The following is a 21,146-nucleotide window of genomic DNA, read 5'->3' as shown; positions in this document are numbered from 1 at the left end:
CCAGAAGCTGAGGTGGGAGGATTGCTTGAACCCAGGAATTCGAGCCTGGCCTGGGCAACATAGGGAGACCCCTGTTCTTATCCTCGAGATGGCTTTCCCTCTGGGCGTGACGACAGATGGGCTGTGTGATTGCAGAGGGGTCTGCCCTTCCAGACCCACGTCCCTGGCTGCCCTCCCCATCTTCGTTTACAAGCCCACAGGTCACCCGGGAAGGACCTGCAGCCCAGCCACCTGCGGGGCCCAGTGGCTCGGCCTTCTACCTGTGACCAGAACCCACCTGTGTCTCATGAGCCTGATCCAGGCAAATGTCAGCTCCCCCCAAGGCACCCACAGGACATGCTTCCACCCAGGCCCCCCACAGTCCATCTGCCACAGATGGTAACATTTTCTTAATGTCACTCTGGTCCTGGTGCCCCTGCATCAAACCACATGGGGCTCCCCTGTCGGACTTGCATGAAAATCTAACCACATTTGCAGGGCCCTGGAGGATCTGACCTTCCCCATCTCGGCTTCTCTCTCCCCGCCTCCAGCCTTGGACCCACTGGCCACACTGGGCTCCTTGTTCTCAGAACCACTCTGACCCCGCCTGCCCGCTCCCCACCCTTGCCTGGGCTGCTGTCCTCAAGCTCCGGGCACGTCCAGCTCGTTTGCACTATACAGGCCTTAGCAACCATTTGCCCTGAGCACTGCCCCATGGGTTCCTATCCCTGGCTTCCCCACCTTGGCCTGGCCAATTATTTTTTTGGGCCAATTATTTTTTGCTGTGGGGGCCATGCCATGCACTGTGGGACACTGAGTGGCATCCCTGGCCTCCACCTACAAGATGCAGTATCCCCTTGCCGCAAATGGTAACATCCAAAATGTCTCCATGGCCAGGCACAGTGGCTCGTGCCTGTAATTCCAACACTTTGGGAGGCTGAGGCAGGTGGATCACTTGAGGCCAGGAGTTCAAGACCAGCCTGGCCAACATGGAGAAACCCCGTCTCTACTAAAAATACAAAAATTAGCTGGGTGTGGTGGCGGGTGCATTTTGTCCCAGCTACTTGGGAGGCTGAGGCATCAGAATCACTTGAACCCGTGAGGCAGAGGTGACAGCGAGCTGAAATAGCACTACTGTACTTCAGCCTGGAAAACAGAGCAAGACTTCATCTCAAAAAAAAAAAAAAAAGGTCTCCAGACAGATGTCTGTCCCAGCGGGGACAGACTCACTCCTGGCTGAGAACTGCTGTGCTAGCACAATTATGCTGGATTTTTCCTCCCCAAAGCACTTATCACTGTTGCAAATACCTCCTTGCTTTGTGGTGAGTGTGTTTTCCGTCTCCTTCACCTCCACATTCTCTCTCCTGTGCCCAGCTTCAGCCTGGCCCGGGGTGAGCACTGGAGGAACATTTGTTAACCATATGTTGAAAGAAGACAGCCTCCTCTGAAACATCAGCACAGATCCCGGGGAGGGAGACCCCAGGGCCTGGAGGGGTGGGCGTGTAGCACAGCTCAGAGCGCGCTTGGGCTGTGGGGAGGCGGGTGGCCAGAACGTGCTGAAAGAACACATACCTGGGAAGGGACTTTGTCCAGGGCGTGGGGCTCAGAACAGTCAGGCTGGATGGAAGGTCTCAGGGAATGCCTTGTGGAAGACAAGGGACAATCTGAACAGGTTCAGAAGAACACATTCAACTCCCCGTGGGTGAGCGTGGAATTGGCAGAAGTCACGAGAGAGCATTTGGGATGAGCTTCTTGGGAATATTCAGTTAAGGCAGAAAAAAGGCTGGAACAACGGAAGGGCTCACCCGGCTACTTTCTGGCCTGAGTGTTCCACTCAAGGTCTTTGGCACTGGGCAACTGGATTCATGTCGTGGGGCTTCCATAACTAAGTACCTATCCTGGGGTGGCTGAGGAGGCCACAAGTCTGAAATGAAGGTGTTGGCCGGGCACGATGGCTCATGCCAATAATCACAACACTTTGGGAGGCCGAGGCGGGTGGATCACCTGAAGTCAGGAGTTCACGACCAGCCTGACTAACATGGTGAAACCCTGTCTCTACTAAATACAAAAAAATTAGCCAGGCGTGGTGGTGCATGCCTATAATCTGAGCTACTTGGTAGGCGGAGACAGGAGAATCGCTTGTACCTGGGAGGCGGAGGTTACAGTGAGCCGAGATCGCACCATTGCACTCCAGCCTGGACAACAAGAGCGAAACTCCATCTCAAAAACAAGCAAACAAACAAACAAAAAATTAGCCGGGCATGGTCATGGGTGCCTGTCATCCCAGCTACTCAGGAGGCTGAGGCAGGAGAATTGCTTGAACCCAGGAGGTGGAGGTTGCAGCGAGCTGAGATCGCACCACTGCACTCCAGCCTGGGCGACAGAGCAAGAATCCGTCTCAAAAAAAAAAAAGGTGTCAGCAGGACTACAGTCCCTCTGGAGGCTGTAGGGGAGGACTCTTCCTGCCTGTTCTAGCTTCTGGGGCTCCAGGCGTTCCGTGGTCTGTGGTCACATCACTCCAATCCCTCTTTATTCATGTGCCATCTTCCCTTTGTGTGCACATGTGTCTCTTTTCCTTTTATAAGGATTAAGTCTTTGGATTTGGAGCCCACCCTAGTCCAGTACAACCTGATCTTAATTGACTACATCCCCAAAGACTTTATTTCCAAACAAGGTCACATTCTGAGTTTCGGGGTAAGCATGAGTTTTGGGGAACACGAATGAACTACCCACTGGAAATGCCTCTCTTTGTGATTTTGCCCCGCGGACGCTGTTTCTTGGCCCTGCTGGCTCCCCCAGCTGCTCCCCAAGGAGTTTCCCATCCCTGCCCTGTCCCACCCCTAGGATTTGGCCCCTTAGCAGGGCCTGGGCCACCAGTGATGCCCACCAATTCCTGTGATGTCCTGTGCCAGACTGTGATATGAGCCCATTCACCTCTGCAGTGGATTCTTGGAAGCAGCCCCGCTTACTTTGTTTATTTACTTGTTTGTGTGTGTGAGAGAGAGAGAAAAACAGGATCTGTCTCTATTGCCCAGGCTGGAGTGCCGTGGCACTATCACGGCTCGATCGCCCAGGCTTAAGTGATCCTCCCACCTCAGCCTCCTGAGTACCTGGGACCACGGGTGCACGCCACTATGCCCGGCTCATTTCTTATTTTTTGTAGAACTGGGGGGGTCTTTCTTTGTTGCCCAGGCTGATCTCAAACTCCTAGGCTCAAGTAGCCTCCCAAAGTGCTGGGATTACAGGAGTAAGCCACCACACCTGGCCATATCCCCACTTTCTGAAATGCCCCAAAAGAGCTTAGTTCCTCCCTCCTGTCACCTGCACTGGGCCATCCCTTGGAGTTTTCTTAACAGTTTCTTCTCTTGAGTGTCGTCTTCCTCCCAACTGGCACATGAGCATGGCCATCTTATGGTTGGGTTGGAGATGTAGAAAATGAGGACAAAGGCCTCTAAGTCGTCCTCCCACTCTGAGCCACCCTGACCGACAGACTGACTTTGTGGTCATTCCTCCGTGTGTGTTTCCATCTTTCCCATACGGCCTATGAGCGTTTCTTCTTAAAAAAAAAAAAAATCCTCAACAGAATCAGCGAAATGTACGCAAAACGTGACATACGCTGAATGCTGCAGGATGCATCCTAAAGGAGTCTGCTGCTAACATCCTAAAGGAGTCTGCTGCAATGCTAGTTAGCCTTCTCTTAGCTTGAGAATGATTTCATCCTATAAACATGTGGCTTCAAATTATGGCCTTATATAAACGAAACGGCTACGCTACACTTTCTGGAGGCCCCGTCCAGAGGCCTTTATTTTCCAGTAAATTCCGAATCCTCCACCAAACTGGTAGGCAGAACCCTACTTTCTGTGCAGCCGGCCTTGAGAGCGGCTAATTCACATCCGGCCACTGACCCCCACCCCCAGGGCCTGTTTTTTTCGTTGTCATGCCTTTCCTTACACCTCCTTTCTATGAGAACACAAAGAAATGGCCCTGAATTGAGATTGACATTTTTTCAGAGTGCAGAAAGCATATACCGGCCTGGCTTTTACGAAGCCATTTCTTTTTGCACCGCTCCGTTTTTTTAAAGGAGTATTCATTTTTATTTTAGTGAAATGCATATAACGTGTAATTTATAATGAGTAATATTCAGTGCATTCACAGTGTTGTGCAAACACCAGCTCTATCTGATTCCAGAACACTTTCATCCCCCAAAAGGAAACCCCGTCCCCATCCCCATTAGCCATCACTCCCCACTCCTCGTCCCCCAGCTCCTGACAACGACTCATCACTTTCTGTGTCTGTGAATTTGTTCTGGTGTTCCGGACATTTCTATAAATGGAGTCACACCCCATATGGTCTTTCGTGTCTGGCTTCTCTCACTCAGCATCATGTTTTTTAGTTTCATCCACGTTATAGCATGAATCGATGCTTCCTTCCCTTTTTTTTTTTTTTTTTTTGAGACAAGATCTGGCTCTGTTGGCCAAGTTGGAGTGCAGTGTAACGATCTCGGCTCACTGCAGGCTCTGCCTCCCAGGCTCAAGCCATCTTCCCTCTTCAGCCTCCCAAGTAGCTGGGATTACAGGCACGCGCCACCACGCCTGACTAATTTTTGTGTTTTTTTTTTTTTCTGTAGAGACAGGGTTTCGTCATGTTCCTCAGGCTGGTCTCGAACTCGTGAACTCAAGCGGTCTGCCAGCCTCGACCTCGCAAAGTGCTGAGATTACAGACGTGAGCCACCTCACTCAGTCTTCATTTCTTTTTATGGCCAAATAATATTCTATTGGATGAATGGGCCACGTTGTGTTTTTCCATTCATCCATTAACAGGCACTTTGTTACCACTTATAGGCATTTCTTCGAGGATCTTTATAGTCTGACAGTTTGATTTTCATTTGGTGACAAGGGGATCGTTCTTACAAAAGGCCTTGGTCGTACTGATGCTATCAGCTGGAGGATGTGTTTTGCTTCCCGTTCGCATTGTCTGTGCGTGGGATGGGCAGAGTCAGGGGGTAGAGCGGGTATGTTAGCCTTGGGGTATTTTGGTGAGACAATTCGGTTTAAGGAAGGAAACACGTTTTCAGGACCCAGACCCCAAAACACAACCACAACCCGAGGTTGCCACTTGGCTGAGCTGTCCCCCACAGGAACTTCAGGTCCCTGGTTCCTCCAGCCCCGATCTGCTTCCTTCCATTCCCACCAGAACCAGGGAATTCTCCAGGGGCAGGTTTCACATCCACTTGGGGCAGGGATCTTAAGCCACAGCAAGACTAATTTCCAGGTCCCAGGTCTCCTGGGAAACCACGAAAGACTGAGCCCTGCCAAGTGAGAACATTCTCTGAAGCTCTGATGATCAAAACAGTGTGGCACCTCATAAGCCTCAGCAGCCCAGAGGTAGACCACATATATAAAATAACTCCATGTGTAGTATTTAACAAAGGAGGCTCCCCAATCCAGGGAGGGAAGCATTCTTTCACAAAAGGCATTAAAACAGTTGCTTCCCTGTTTGGAAGCAGTTTTGTTTTGTTTTTTGTTTGTTTTTTTTGATACACGGTCTTGCTCTGTGGCCCAGTCTGGAGTGCAGTGGCATGATCACAGCTCACTGCAGCCTTGACCTCATGGGCTGAAGCAATCCTCCTGCCTCGGCCTCCCGAGTAGCTGGGACTATAGGCGTGCACCACCACGCCCAGCTAATTTTTAAATTTGTTTATAGAGATGGGGTCTTGTGGCCAGGCACAGTGGCTTACACCTGTAATCCCAGCACTTTGGGAGGCCAAGGCAGGCGGATCACTTGAGGTCAGGAGTTTGAGACCAGCCTGGCCAACATGGTGAAACCCCATCTCTACTAAAAATACATAAATTAGCTGGGTATGGTAGTGTTCGGGCCCAGGTAGAGGGGGTCAGCCCGGAGCTGTGGGTGAAAGGACAGGCCCATGGGCTGCTCCCACCTGTGGGAGCAGGAGAGGACCAGGCCGATGAGCCTTGCAGGGGGCACTCCAGCTTGTGGTCCCAGCTTGTTTCTGCTCCCACCACCCCCATCCCACTGCCAGGGAGGGACGTCCCTTCTCTGGCAACCCCCTTCCCCACAGCCCTGGCTGCTCAGCAGCCACCTTGAGCAAGCCCTGTCCACTTCCTCCTGGCCTGGGGGAAGGGCACACATCTGCCAGTCCTGTGACCATCCTCTTCAGCCCCATCTCTGAGAGTGGGGTTTCCTGAGTGTCTGTCCTTCTGCCTCGCACATCAGGGGCCCAGAGCTGCAGAAGCCCCTACAGGCTGTGTTCCCAGCAGGGCTCAGAGGGCTCCTGGTGCTCCGTCAGCAGTCCCTGGAGGACGTGGAGCAGTCTCAAGTGCAGCCATCCGTGTGGCCTTCAGCCCTTGTGATTCCGTGAGCTAGCATCAGCCCTCCCCTTCGGGGGGTGGCAGAGGCTGCAGGAAGCAGGAGAAAGAGCCCGTCCTTGGGTTCTCCTGGCTTCTTGCTCAGAGCTGCTCTCTGCTATGAAGGAGGAAGTAGGCATATCCCAGTGAGCTTTGCACCGCCTATATCCAGGCAGCTCAGCCGTAAGTTAGCCCAAAGCCCGGTAGCTGGGAGCCGCACTTAGCCCCTGGTCACAAAAGTGAACATCACAGGACAGGCCAACTCTGCCTGGGCCTCGCTCTGTGCACATACACAGGTGCACACATGTGTGTAGGCATGAGCATGTGAGTAGGCGTGTGCATGCAAATGTTTTGTGTACAAGCATGTACGTGTGGCTGTGCACGTGTGTGTGCATGAGCGTTCATATGGATTTATATGCTGGGCGAGGCGGCTAGATCACTTGAGGCTAGAAGTTGGAGACCAGCCTGGCCAACATGGCAAAGCCCTGTCTCTGCTAAAAATACTAAAATTCGCCAGACGTGGTGATGCATGCCTATATCCCAGCTACTTGGGTGGCTGAAGCTCGAGAATCTCTTGAACCCTGAAGGCAGAGGTTGCAGTGAGCTGAGATCGCGCTGCTGCATTCCAGCCTGGGCGACAGAGCAAGACTCCGTCAAAAAAAAAAAAAAGCGCTTGCACATATGTTCCTTCATACCTGTGTCCTTGTATGTATGTGCATGCATGTGAGTGTGTATACAAGCATGTGAATATGTGTACAAGCATGTGTGCATAGTGTGTCCGTGTGTGCTGTGTTTATATGAGCATGGATGTGTCCTATGTTGTGTACACACAGGTGTGTTCATGTTTGTGTACTGTGTGCACAAAAGCGTGTGTATTCACATGTGTGTCCTCTGTGTACATGCAAGCACGTGGAAGTACATATGCCAGCGCACACACACATCCATGCAGGTGTGATTAAGACATGTATCTTGGTCAGGCACGGTGGCTCACACCTGTAATCCTGGCATTTTGGGAGACCGAGGTAGGAGGATCACCTGAGGTCAGCAGGAGGTGGAGACCAGCCTGGCCAACATGGTGAAACCCCATCCAAATCCAAAATAAAAAATTAGCTGGGTGTGGTGGTGCGCACCTGTAATCCCAGTTACTTGGGAGGCTGAGGCAGGAGAATGGCTTGAACCCAGAGGCAGAGGTTGCAGTGAGCCAAGATCGTGCCACTGCGCTCCAGCCTGGGCAACAAGAGTGAAACTCCCTTTTCAAAAAAAAAGAAAAAGACATGTATCTTTAATTTGGGCTCCTGTATTCCTCACCTGGCTTGGAAGTGCGTAAACCCCTGTCCATCTTCCTTGGCCCTATGGAGCTGCCTGAGAACATTCCATGATTAACTCTCATGGCGTCCTGGGGTGACCAGGTGAGTGATACCATGTGGCAGCTGGGAACCTGACGTACCTTTAGATTTCCAGCCATCTCCCAGCCATGGTGTCTGAGGAACTGTGCCTAGGCTCAAGGGTTGAGCTTTTGAATACAGAGCAAAAAGTTTTAAAAAGATAAACTCCTGGGGAAATGGGATCTTTTAAATCCATGTAATTTTTAAAGCAGTTTTTTTGGGGGGGTGGTTTGAGACAGGTTCTGCCCTGTGGCCCAGGCTGTGGTGCAGTGGTACAATCACTGCTCACTGCAGCCTCCACCCCCTGGGCTCAAGTAGTCCTCCCACCTCAGCCTGCCAAGAAACTGGGACTACAAGTGTGTGCCAATTTTTTTTTTTTTTTTTTTTTTTTTTTTTGTAGAGGTACCTCATTGTGTGGCCCAGGCTGGTTTAGAATTCCTCAGCTCAAGCAATCCGCCCTCTTCAGCCTCCCAAAGTGCTGGGATTATAGGCATGAGCCACAGCACCTGGCTTTGTTGTTGTTGTTGTTGTTGTTGTTGTTATTGTTAAGACGGAGTTTCACTCTCTTCCCCAGGCTACAGTGTAATGACGCAATCTCGCCTCACTGCAATCTCCACCTCTTGGGTTCAAACGATTCTGCTGCCTCAGCCTCCTGAGTAGCTGGGAGGGCATGCCTCACCATGCCCAGCTAATTTTGTATTTTTAGTAGAGACAGGATTTCTCCATGTTGGTCAGGTTGGTCTCGAACTCCCAATCTCAGGTGATCCGCCCACCTCGGCCTCTCAAAGTACTGGGATTACAGGTATGAATCACCACGCTCGGCCAAGCACCTGGCCTTTTTAAGCAGTTTTATCCCGCTAAAATTGTTACGTAATAGGCTGTACTTACTAAGTGTGCAAACAGCTGTGAGCCCACCACCATGACCGTCATAAACACATCCATCATCTGAAAAGTGTCCTCAGGCCTCTTGTCATCCCTCCCCGCCCCACATCCCCAAGCAGCCACCAATCAGCTTTCTGTCTTCATAGATCAGTTTGCATTTTCTATAATTTTATATACATGGAATCAGACAGTATAGGCTCTTTTTAAAACTTAATTAAGGAAAAGTCAGATAGTATAGGCTTTTTTTAAAACTTAATTAAGGAAAAGTCACAAAATGTAAAATTCACCATCTAAAACGTGCAATTTGGCTGGGTGTGGTAGCTCAAACCTGTAACCCTAGCACTTTGGGAGGCTGATACAGGCAGATTCCTTGAGCCCAGGAGTTTGAGACCAGCCTGGGCAACATGGTGAAACCCAGTCTCTACTAAAAATACAAAAATTAGCCAGGCGTGGTGGCATGTGCCTGTAGTCCCAGCTGCTAGGGAGGCTGAGGTGGGAGGATTGCTTCAGCCAGGGGAGGTTGAGACTGCAGTGAGCCACAGTTGCACCACTGGACTCCAGCCTGGGCAACAGAATGAGATCCTGTCTCAAAAATAAAAATTTGGCCAGGCATGGTGGCTCATGCCTGTAATTCCAGCACTTTGGAGGCCGAGGCGGGCAGATCACTTGAGGTCAGGAGTTCCAGACCAGCCTGGCCAACATGGCGAAACCCTATCTCTACTAAAAATACAAAAATTAGCTGAGCATGGTGGCGGGTGCCTGTAATAATCCCCTGAGGTTGGAAGGGAGGCTGAGGCAGGAGAATCGCTTGAACCCAGGACATGGAGGTTACAGTCAGCCAGGATTGCAGCACTGCAATGGAATGCAAGACTTTGTCTCAAAAATAAAATAAAATAAAAATTAAGTGTGCTAGTCAGTGCATTCACAGTGTTGTGCAACGACCAGCTCTGTCTGATTCCAGAACATTTTCATCCCCTTAAAAGGAAACCCGGTCCCCATTAGCAATCCCTCCCTATTCCCCCTCCCCTAGTCCCTGGCAACCACCAATCTGCTTCCTGTCTCTATGGATTTGCCTGTTCTGGACATTTCATATCAGTGGAATCATACACCCAGTGGCCTTTTGGTCTGGCTGTGGCCTTTTGTGTCTGGCTTCTCTCAGCCTCATGTTTTTGGGGTTCATCCGTGTTGTAGCATGGAGCAGTGGTTCATTCATTTTTATGGCTGAGTCGTATTCCGTTGTGTGGATGGACCACGTTTTGTGTATCCGTTCATCTGCCGACGGACACTGGGTTGTTTCCACCTTTCGACTGTTGTGAATAGAGATGCAGTGGACATTGGTGTACAAGGAATTGAGTCACTGCTTTCCATTCTTTTGAGTCTATACCTGGGAGCAGAATTGCTAGGTCTGTATGTAGTCTCTTTTTTTTTTTTTTTTCTGAGATGGAGTCTCACTCTGTCGCCCAGGCTGGAGTGCACTGGCAAATCTCGGCTCACTGCAAGCTCCACCTCCCAGATTCACGCCATTCTCCCGCCTCAGCCTCCGGAGTAGCTAGGACTACAGGCGCCCCCCACCATGCCTGGCTAATTTTTGTTTTTGTTTTTGTTTTTGTATTTTTAGTAGAGACGGGGTTTCACCGTGTTAGCCAGGATGGTCTCAATCTCCTGACCTTGTGATCCACCTGCCTGGGCCTCCCAAAGTGCTGGGATTACAAGCGTGAACCACCGCGCCCAGCCTTGTCAGCCTCCTTTCACTCAACCCAACAATTCTGAGTTGTTTTCCTATCATTGTGAGCATCAGGAACCAGCCATCCTGAACTTGGTTCCTTCTCATTGCTGAGCCATATTCCATGGTGTGGTCAGTTTGTTCATTCAGTTGGTGGACATTTGGGTTCTCAGTTTGGGGCTCTCAGAAGTTACATGTCTATGTCTCAACATCTGCGTCATTTCTCCTGAGTAACTCTGGAGAGGGGAATTGCTGGGTCACGTGCTAGGTATGTTTTAACATTGAAAGAAACTGCTAAAGTGTTTTCTAAAGTGGATGAGGGCCAGACACAGTAGCGCATGCCTGTAATCCCAGCACTTTTGGGAGGTCAAGGCAGGTGGAGTTCCAGAGCAGCCTGGGCAACATGACAAAACCCCATCTCTGCAAAAAAATACAAAAATTAGCTGGACATGGTGGTGCGGTCAGAGGATTACTTGAGCCCAGTGAGCCTGGGAGGTCGAGGCTGCAGTGAGCTGAGATCATGCCACTGCACTGCAGTCTAAGTGACAGAGTGAGGCCCTGTCTCGAAACATAAAAAAGTGGAAGAGCCGCCTCGTTCAGATTGTTGTTGTTGTTTAAGACATAGAGTCTCGGCCGTTCATGGTGGCTCACGCTTGTAAATCCCAGCACTTTGGGAGGCCGAGGAGGGTGGATCACCTGAGGTCAGGAGTTCAAGACCAGCCTGGCCAATATGGTGAAACACCGTCTCTACTAAAAATACAAAAATTAGCCAGGCATGGTGGTGGGCACCTGTAATCCCAGCTACTCAGGAGGCTGAGGCAGGAGAGTCGGTTCAACCCGATGGGCGGAGGTTCTGCAGTGAGCCAAGATCACGCCACTGTGCTCCAGCCTGGGTGATAAAGCGAGACTCCATTTCAAAAAAATTTAAAAAAAAACAACAACCAGCGTCTCACCCTGTTGCTCAAGCCCTGTCTTAAGTAAATAAAATAAAAATAAAAGCAAACAAACAAAAAAAAAAACCAAACCTGCCTCTCAAAGCTTTATCTCATGACCTGGAGGAACATTCAAATGCACTGACATGTCAAGGGAAGAATTAGGTTTTACAGCTGAATGGATAAGACAATCCAAATTTCATTAAACTATATACAGTGTATATCTATTTCCCTGGAAGAGAACACAACAGTTACTTACTAACTTGGGGGAAGGTTTTAAGAAAAGGTTTTAAGAGTTAAATGTCCCCCAGCCTTCTTCCCTATTGCCACTCCCTATCCCTGTGTGAACTGTTGCCTCAGCCTCATAAGTTATTGTTTCTTTCAGCCTCAGCCCTTCTAACACTTCTGCAGGAATTCCCAGAGCCTCTGGTGGCCCTGACCCCACTCAGACACAGTGCTGAGTCATGCTTCTCTTTAGGGCAGAGGTCAGCAAACCTTTGCTTTGAAGGGCTGGATAGTAAATATTTTAGGCTTTCCAGGCTGTAATATTACAGTCTGTACCTGAACCATTTCATTCTGCTCTTGTAGCAAAAGCAGCCACAGACAATAAGGAAATGAGTGGGCAAGGCTGCCTTCCAATAAAACTTTATTTATAAAAACAGGTGGTGGGCCTATCATACTATCCTTTACTCTTTTACTCACCTCATGAACGAACTCCTCTTCATCCTTCAGAACCCCTCTTTTTTTTTTTTTTCAAGATGGAGTCTTACTCTGTCGCCCAGGCCAGAATGCAGTGTCACGATTACAGCTCGTTGCAACCTCCCGAGTTCAAGCGATGCTCCTGCCTCAGCCTCCCAAGTAGCTGGGATTACAGGCGCCTGCCACTGCGCCTGGCTAATTTTTGTATTTTTAGTAGAGACAGGGTTTCACCATGTTGGCCAGGCTGGTCTTGAACTCCTGACTTCAAGCAATCCACCCACCTTGGCCGCCCAAAGTGCTGGGATTACAAGTGTGAGCGACTGCGCCTGGCCTCAGAACCCCTCTTAGATATTCCCACTCCCCTAATGTCTTCTCTTGTTCTATAGGATAATCACTCCTGCTGTGTGTCTTTTAACCATTGCGCTGGATTCACCTCTGCACTCCCGTCTGTTTGCAAACCAGCCTCTCCTGCCTGTCTTTGGGCCCCGTCTTCACACCCTCAGCCATTCTTGGTTGACTCGTGCCGCATTTATGGCTCTTGCTCCAAGCCCCCAGGTGGGCTGGCACCAGCATTTCTTTTTCTTGCAACCTTCAGAAGCAAATGCATTTTTTAGGAATAAACTTGGCTGCGCACAGTCACTCATGCCTATAATCTCGGCACTCTAGGGGGCCTAGGCAGGTGGATCGTTTGAGCCCAGCAGTTTGACGCCAACCTAGGCAACATAGTAAGACCCCCATCTCTACAGAAAATACAGAAACATTAGCCAGGCATGCATGGTGGTATGTACCTATAGTCCCAGCTACTTAGGAGGCAGAGGTGAGAGGATCACATGAGCCCAGGGAGATTAAGTCTGCAGTGAACCGTGATCATGCCAGTGCACCCCAGCCTGGGCAGTAGAGCAAGACCCCGACCAAAAAAAAAAGAATAAACTGGGCGACCCTGTCTCTTAAAAAAAAAAAAAAAAGGTGGGGGGCCAGGTGCGGTGGCTCACACCTGTAATCCCAGCACTTTGGGAGGCAGAGGTGGATGGATCACGAGGTCAAGAGATTGAGACCATACTGGCCAACATGGTGAAACCCCATCTCTACTAAAAATACAAAAATTAGCCGGGCGTGGTGGTGGGCGCCTGTAGTCCCAGCTACTTCGGAGGCTGAGGCAGGAGAAGCACTTAAACCCAGGAGACGGAGGTTGCAGTGAGCTGAGATTGTGTCACTGCACTCCAGCATAGCGACAGAGTGAGACTCCATCTCAAAAAAAAAAATGAAGAGGATGAATTTTGGGGAGCTAAACAATCTATATATGTGGACATAACAGAGTGGAATAGACATTGGGGATGGCAGAAGGTGATGGGGGGAGGCGGGTGAGGGTGAAAAAATTTCCCATTGGGTATGATGTTCACTATTCAGACAATGCGTATCCCAAAAGCCCAGATTGGCCTGGCGCAGTGGCTCACTCCTATAACCCTAGCACTTTGGGAGGCCAAGGCAGGAGAATCGTTTGAGCTTAGGAGTTCAAGGCCACCTAGCCAACATAATGAGGCTGTCTCTATTAAGGAAAAAAAAAAAAAGATCGGGCACGGTGGCTCACGTCTGTAATCTCAGCACTTTGGGAGGCCGAGGAGGGCAGATCACCTGAGGTCAGGAGTTCAAGACCAGCCTGGCCAACATGGTGGAACCCTGTCTCTACTAAAAATACAAAAAAAAATTAGCTGGGCTTGGTGGCGGGTGCCTATAATCCCAGCTACTTGGGAGGCTGAGACAGGAGAATCACTTGAATTCCGGGAGGCGGAGGTTACAGTGAGCCGACATCATGCCACTGCACTAGAGCCTGGGCAACAAATAGCGAAACTCCATCTCAGAAAAAAAAAGAAAAGCCCAGACTTTATCACTACACAATATATGTATATAAGAAACCTGCACTTGCAGACCGGGCGTGGTGGCTCACCCCTCTAATCCCAGCACTTTGGGAGGTCGAGGTGGGCAGATCACCTGAGGTCAGGAGTTCGAGACCAGCCTGGTCAACGTAGCAAAACCCCGTCTGTACTTAAAAAATAAAAAAAGTAGCCGAGTGTGGTGGCACATGCCTATAGTCCCAGCTACTCAGGAGGCTGAGGCAGGAGAATTGCTTGAACCCAGGCAGCAGAGGTTGCAGTGAGCCGAGATCGCACCACTGCACTCCAGCCTGGGCAATAGAGCGAGACTCTTGTCTCAAAAACAAGAAAAGAAAAAGAAAAGAAATTGGTATTGGCAGACTGCTACTTACCACCCTTCTGGTGTGCTTCTAGTGTCACTAGCTCTTCCATTCAAGCCCTCTCTCTGGCGGAGGATCCCTTCCGGGGAGTTCTATCGCATTGCGAGTCTCCTGTGGTCTTGGACAGCTAGCTCCTCAGTCTTTCCTTGTTGCCCGTGACCTTGGCAATCTTGGGAGCACCGACCATATTCCTGCAGGATGCCCCCTGCCTGGGCCTGCCTGATGTTCTTCTCCCCAGTAGACTGGAGTTGTGGCTTCAGAAGCAACCGCCCTCTAAGCCATTCGCCTGAGTGCGTTTTCTGTGGCTCTCCCAGACTTTGTCTTCCTAGGTTGGGTTTCGAGGACCCTGGAGTTTTGGGAATCCCAAATTTCGGGACTGGTTCAGTCTTGCTCATCCCCACATGCCTCTCACTGTTACCGGTGTGTGGCCAAGGCTTGTGGGGCCGAGTCTTCATCTGCTTGGGGAGCTGCTGGGGAGGTTTATTCAGAGATGAGGTCAGGAAGGATGTAGTCTGGGAAGGGCATAGCAGAAAGAGGGTCATGGCTGTTGGGCTTCAGAGTTGAAAGGCTGCCTCTGGATGGGGTGGGATGGGGGCTGGGATGGAGCAAACTCAGGGGGAAGGGTCAGGTCTTGGGGGTTGTCTGATGATGTCACTTGTAAAAGCCACTATCAAAATTTTCTTAAGTGACAGAGTCTCTCTCTGTCACCCAGGCTGGAGCATGGCTGGTATAATCACAGCTCACTGCAACCTCGATCTCCTGGGTTCAAGTGATCCTCCTACTTCAGCCTCCTGAGGAGCTGGGACCACAGTTGAGCACCACCGTGTCTTTATTTTTTGTAGAGATGGGGTCTTGCTATGTTGCCCAGGCTGGTCTCAAACTCCTGGCCTCAAGCAATCCTCCCACCTTGGCCTCCCAAAGTTTTGGGATTATAAGCATGAGCCACTGCATGAGCCTAAGGTCATGTTGAAGGAGAGACAGACCCTCACAGGATGCTATGACTGGTTGCCTCTGGCTTTTTGGGTGAACCTAGTTGGGTGGGGAACTCCAGGATTGGGTCAGGTGCTATCTGCCCAGGAGTGGGACTCCACATGCCCCTTAAACTTCCCCTCCCACCTGTCTAACCGTGCCTGGCTCTGACCTCCCTTCCAGCTCCAGGACACACGCGCCCCGAGCCTGGGAGGCATGCTGAAGCCAGGCGGCCGGCAGGATGAGTGTGAAAGAGGCTGGCAGCTCGGGCCGCCGGGACCAGGCGGCCTACCACCTGCACATCTACCCCCAGCTGTCCACCACGGAGAGCCAGGCCTCGTGCCGCGTGACCGCCACCAAGGACAGCACCACCTCGGATGTCATCAAGGACGCCATCGCCAGCTTGCGGCTGGACGGCACCAAATGCTACGTGCTGGTGGAAGTCAAAGAGTCGGGCGGCGAGGAATGGGTGCTGGACGCCAACGACTCGCCTGTGCACCGGGTGCTGCTGTGGCCCCGGCGGGCGCAGGACGAGCACCCACAGGAGGATGGCTACTACTTCCTGCTGCAGGAGCGCAACGCGGATGGGACCATCAAGTACGTGCACATGCAGCTGGTGGCGCAGGCCACGGCCACCCGACGCCTAGTGGAGCGTGGCCTCCTGCCACGGCAGCAGGCGGACTTTGATGACCTGTGTAACCTCCCCGAGCTGACCGAGGGCAACCTCCTGAAGAACCTCAAGCACCGCTTCCTGCAACAAAAGATCTACACGTATGCGGGGAGCATCCTGGTGGCTATCAACCCCTTTAAGTTCCTGCCCATCTACAACCCCAAGTACGTGAAGATGTATGAGAACCAGCAGCTGGGCAAGCTGGAGCCGCACGTCTTCGCGCTGGCCGACGTGGCCTATTACACCATGCTCAGGAAGCGCGTGAACCAGTGCATCGTGATCTCGGGCGAGAGCGGCTCTGGCAAGACCCAGAGCACCAACTTCCTCATCCACTGCCTCACCGCCCTCAGCCAGAAGGGCTATGCCAGCGGCGTCGAGAGGACCATCCTGGGTGCTGGCCCTGTGCTGGAGGTGAGTGGGGAAGCTGGTTGGTCTGTGGGAGGGGGCCTTTGTTTGGAAAATGGGGGTTTTGAGCCAAGCATGGTGGCTCATGTCTGTAATCCCAATACTTTGGGAGGCTGCGGTGGGAGGATCGCTTGAGCCCAGGAGTTCAAGATCAGCCTGGGCAACATAGCAAGACCTTCTCTCTACAAAAAAAATGATTAGCCAAGCAGGCATAGTAGTGCTCACCTGTAGTCCCAACTGCTCAGGAGGCTGAGGCAGGAGGATCACTTGAGCCCAGGAGTTTGAGGCTGCAGTGAGCTATGATCATGCCACTGCATTCCAGCCTGGATGGCAGAGAGAGACTCCGTCTCAAAAAAGAAAAGAAAAGAAAGAAAGAAATTTCAGGCCAGGTGTGGTGGCTCATGTCTATAATCCCAGTGGTTTTTGGGAGCCTAAGGCAAGAGGATTGCTTGAGCCCAGGAGTTCAGCATCAGCCTGGGCAACATAGCAAGGCCACCTCTCTACAAAAACAAAACAAAACAAAGCAAAGCCAAGTGCAGTGGCACACATTTATTGTCCCAGCTATTAGAGAGGCTAAGGCGGGAGGATCAATTGAGCCCACGAGTTGGAGCTGTGATCGCACCACTGCACTCCAGCCTGGGCAACAGAAAGAGACCCTGCCTCTAAAGAGAAAAAAAGTGGAGGTTTTCTGATTGTTGTTGTTATTCAGGTACTGTGAGTCCAACTGGTCAGGATGCAACTGCCTTTGGAAAGAGAGTTTGTTACTCACAGTTCTCTAAAGAAGAGGGTGCAATGCCATGGAAGGCCACAGGGGGAAGCACTGGGATGCATCAGGAGACTGAGGGAGAGAGGGAAAAAGGGTGCGGAGAGAGGCAGGAAACTTTATTGTGATTTTCATGCCTTGGAATGTGCTAGGCAGAGTAAGCTGGCTTAGGATTGGCTTGTTTGAATTATTTCAATGGGCTCTGGGGCATAGGGGCTGCCCCTTGTTGTCAGGTGCCAGGGCCTGGGGTGATGAGAGCGGGGGATAGTGGGCTGGAGTGTGAGAGCCCCACAGAGGAGGTGGCTGGGGTGTAGGCTCTGGACTAGTTGGTTTGCATATGGAAGGCAAGTCCCGAACCATCTCTAGGAATTGGCTAGAACCAGTCTAGGAACTGGGAAGGGCCGTCTCTCTGGGGTCAGCCAGGCCCCAGATGTCAGAGCATCAAAAATACAGAAAATAAAAAGTCACTGAGTGTGGTGGCTCATGCCTGTAATCCCAGCACTTTGGGAGGCCGAGGCAGGTGGATCACCTGAGGTCAGGACTTTGAGACCAGCCTGGCCAACATGATGAAACCTTGTTTCTACTAAAAATATAAAAATTAGCCGGGCGTGGTGGTGCGTGCCTGTAATCCCAGCTACTCGGGAGGCTGAGGCAGGAGAATCACTTGAACCCGGTAGGTGGAGGTTGCAGTTAGCCAAGATTGCTTCACTGCACTCCAGCCTGGGTGACAGAGTGAAACTCTGTCTCAAAAAAAAAAAAAACAAAAAAAGGTCACAGTTAATACACATTTGGCTTCCAGATCATGGCCATTCCTTCTCAAGGTGCCTGAAAGAAAAGGCTGGCGCATGCAAACCAATTTGAGGAGTGCTTCATAATGGGGCATTTCTAGGGGCACCGGCAGGGTGGAAGGAAGCCAGCAAGGCGTACGGCAGGCCTGGGGGTTAAGGGGATGGCGAGGCATTGTCACAGAGTGGACAAGGGGAGGGGGCCACCTGGTTTTGCTGTAGAGGCAGCAGAGAAGGGACCAACCCAGGTTCTCATGCCTCATGCCCTCTGCCCGCTGTTCAGTGCCCTGATCAGCCAAACCCCACAGGAGCCCTCTGTGTGCCGCTGTGGGTGAGTCTTGTGGCCACAGGGCTGCAGAAGTGACCACACAGCACCCATCATTCCAAGGGTTTTAGGACGAGGTGCATCCGCATGTCTCAGAACAACACAACCATCGTCACCTGGTGAGGGCCGGGGGCAGCGTGTGGCCTCAGGGGTCTGCACCTCTGGGTGTGGGGTCTGCCTTTTTTTCATTTTTATTTTTTATTTTTTGTGGAGATGGGGGGGGGGGGTCTCACTGTTTTGCCCAGGCTGGTCTAGAACTCCTGGATGCCAATGATCCTCCCACCTTGGCCTCCCAACATGCTGGGATTATAGGCGTGAGCCACCGCACCCAGCCCCGCTTTCTTAAAAAAAAAAAACAAAAAAACAGACTTTAGTTGTTCTACAACAGTTTTAGGTTTATAGAAATACTGAGCAGATAGTGCAGAGAGTTCCCATGTACCCCTCCCACCCCCAGGTTCTCGCGTTATTTATATTTTGCATTAGCATGATGTGTCGGTTGCAACTGATTCAAATCCACATTGATACTGTTTTGACTAACGGCTATAGTTTCCATTAGGGTTGTTGGTGTTGCAAGTTCTTTGAGTTTGGACAAAAGTATAATGAATGTATCGGCTGTTGGAGTGTCACTGAGTAGTGTCACTGCCCTAAAATTCCTCCATGCTCCCCCTGTTCATCCCTCCGTAATCTTTGGCAGCCATGGCTCTTCTGACTGCCTCCATAGTTCTGTTTTTTCCTGGCTGTCTGTAGTTGGAGTCCCAGTGTACAGGCTTTTCAGACTGGCTTCTTCCACTTCACAATGTGCATTTAAGATTCCTCCATGTTGGTCCGGCGCAGTGGCTTACGTAATCCCAGTGCATTGGGAGGCCGAGGCAGGAGGATCATTTGAGCCCAGGAGTTCCAGATCAGCCTAGGCAAATAACAAGACCCCGTCTCTACAAAAAAAAAAAAAAAAAAAGACATGTATATATATACAAAAATTAGCCAGCTATGGTGCTGTGTGCCTGTGGTCCCACCTACTTGGGAGTCTGAGGCAGGAGAATCACCTGAGCCCGGAAGGTTGAGGCTGCAGTGAGCCAACGTCCAGCCACTACACTCCAGCCTAAGTGGCAGAGTGAGACCCTGTCCCCCTCCAAAAAAGGGGGAGGGGAGATTCCTCCATGTCTTTTTGTGGCTTGAGAGCTCATTTCTTTTGCTGAATTGTAGCCCATTATATGAATATGTCAGTTTCTTCACACATAGGATCCTGAGAGCCCCTTCAGTGGAGAGAGGGAGTTGGGGGCAGGGTCAGACCCTACCCTCCCTGGAGCCTTGACCTCTGGCCTCTTGTTAGTCCCCACAAGCTGAGGGCTGCCATGCAGATTTTACTGAAATCACATCTAAGCAGTGCCTACGGAATACATTTCAGTTCCTCTTCCTCCCTGAGGTCATCAGCAAGACATTAATTGGGGTCATACAACTTAGCCCTGGTCCGACATATGTAGCCTATTTCTGTTTTCTCCTGTACAAGTAACACAGAGATTCATTGTCATTGTTTACATCAGCTTTCAGTAAAACCACTGAGCAATTTCACCATAGAATGTCCCTTTTCTTTCTGTTCTTTCTGTTCTTTTCTTATCCTTTCCTTTTCCCTTTCCTTTCCTTTCCTTTTTCCTTTCCTTTCCTTTTCATTCCTTTCCTTTCCTTTTTCCTTTCCTTTCCTTTCCGTCTCTCTCCATTACCTAGGCTGGAGTACAGTGGCACAATCGTCACTCACCACAGCCTGGAACTTCTGGGCTCCAGCGATCCTCCCACCCGAGCCACCCAAGTACCTGGGATTACGGGTGTGCACCACCATGGCCTGGATAATTTTTAAATTTTTTGTAGAGACAGAGTCTTACTACATTGCCCAGGCTGGTCTCGAACTCCTGGCTTCCAGTGATCCTCCCACCTCAGCGATTTTTAATATGGTTTGTCTTGTATGCATTACATTATAAACCCAGACCACCCATTCATCGCTGTGTGAGCATTTGCTGTGTGGCAGACTGTGATACAGACACTGGGCTATGTGGTGGCCAAAGTCAACACAAAATTCTCCCCAGGTAGAAGAACTCAGAGAGGACTCTGGGTGACGCAGGAACTGTAGAGGTTCTCCGCAGACGTGGATGCAACCCAGCTCTGGGGTCCCGAGGCCACCCTGGCGTCATCCCAGCTCTGAGACTCAGCCACAGTGAAACTGCCAGTGGCCCCAGTGTCCTCCTACCTGGTGGCCGGGGCCTCAATGGCTCTCCAGGCCAAAACATCAGTGCCTGGCATCCACACCAGAGATAAAACAGTGACCTTGAAAATTCAGCATGTGTGGCTCACACCTATAATCCCAGAGTCAGGAGGCTGAGTCAGGAGGATTGCGTGAGCCTAGGAGTTCCAGACCAGCCTGGGTAACATTGCAAGACCCCATCTCTACCAAAAATTTTAAAAACTAGGCTGGGTGCAGTGGTTCATGCCTGTAATCCCAGCACTTTGGGAGGCCGAGGCAGGTGGATCACCTGAGGTAAAGAGTTCGAGATCAGCCTGGCGAACATGGTGAAACTCCGTCTCTACTAAAAATACAAAAATTAGCCGGGTGTGGTGGCAGGCACCTATAATCCCAGCTACTCAGGAGGCTGAGGCAGGAAAATGGCTTGAACTTGAGAGGCGGAGGTTGCAGCGAGCCAAGATCGCACCATTGTACTCCAGCCTGGGCAACAAGAGCAAAACTCCATCTCAAAAATAAAAATAAAAATAAAAAATTATGGTCCTAGCTACTCAGGAGGTTGAAGTGGGAGGATTGCTTGAGCCCGGGAGTTCAAGACCAGTGAGCTATGATCACACCACTGCACTCCAGCCTGGGTGACAGAGCAAGACCCTGTCTCAAAAATATAAACAACAAAAATTTAGTAGGTGAATGAACGAGAGGGTAGATCCAATGTTTACCATGTCAGACATTTTGCCAAATGGGACCAGGCAGGTGGGTGAACACCTGAGTCCCGCAGAAATG

General features: G+C 50.9%; 1 protein-coding gene across 1 annotated transcript in view; it reads left to right on the top strand.

The window, feature by feature from the left end:
- The window catches only part of MYO9B (myosin IXB), a 136,434-nt gene that overhangs the window by 9,893 nt on the left and 105,395 nt on the right, over window positions 1-21,146 (top strand). The window contains 1 exon segment of the mRNA XM_023229693.1: window positions 15,369-16,266. Coding sequence (XP_023085461.1) covers window positions 15,427-16,266 — 840 coding nt within the window. The 5' untranslated portion in view covers window positions 15,369-15,426.

Source organism: Piliocolobus tephrosceles, chromosome 21 (assembly GCF_002776525.5).
Source record: "Piliocolobus tephrosceles isolate RC106 chromosome 21, ASM277652v3, whole genome shotgun sequence".
In the NCBI taxonomy this organism is placed as follows: Eukaryota; Metazoa; Chordata; class Mammalia; order Primates; family Cercopithecidae; genus Piliocolobus; species Piliocolobus tephrosceles.
Note: the sequence above shows the minus strand (reverse complement) of the source record. Positions and strands in the feature narration are given on the sequence as shown.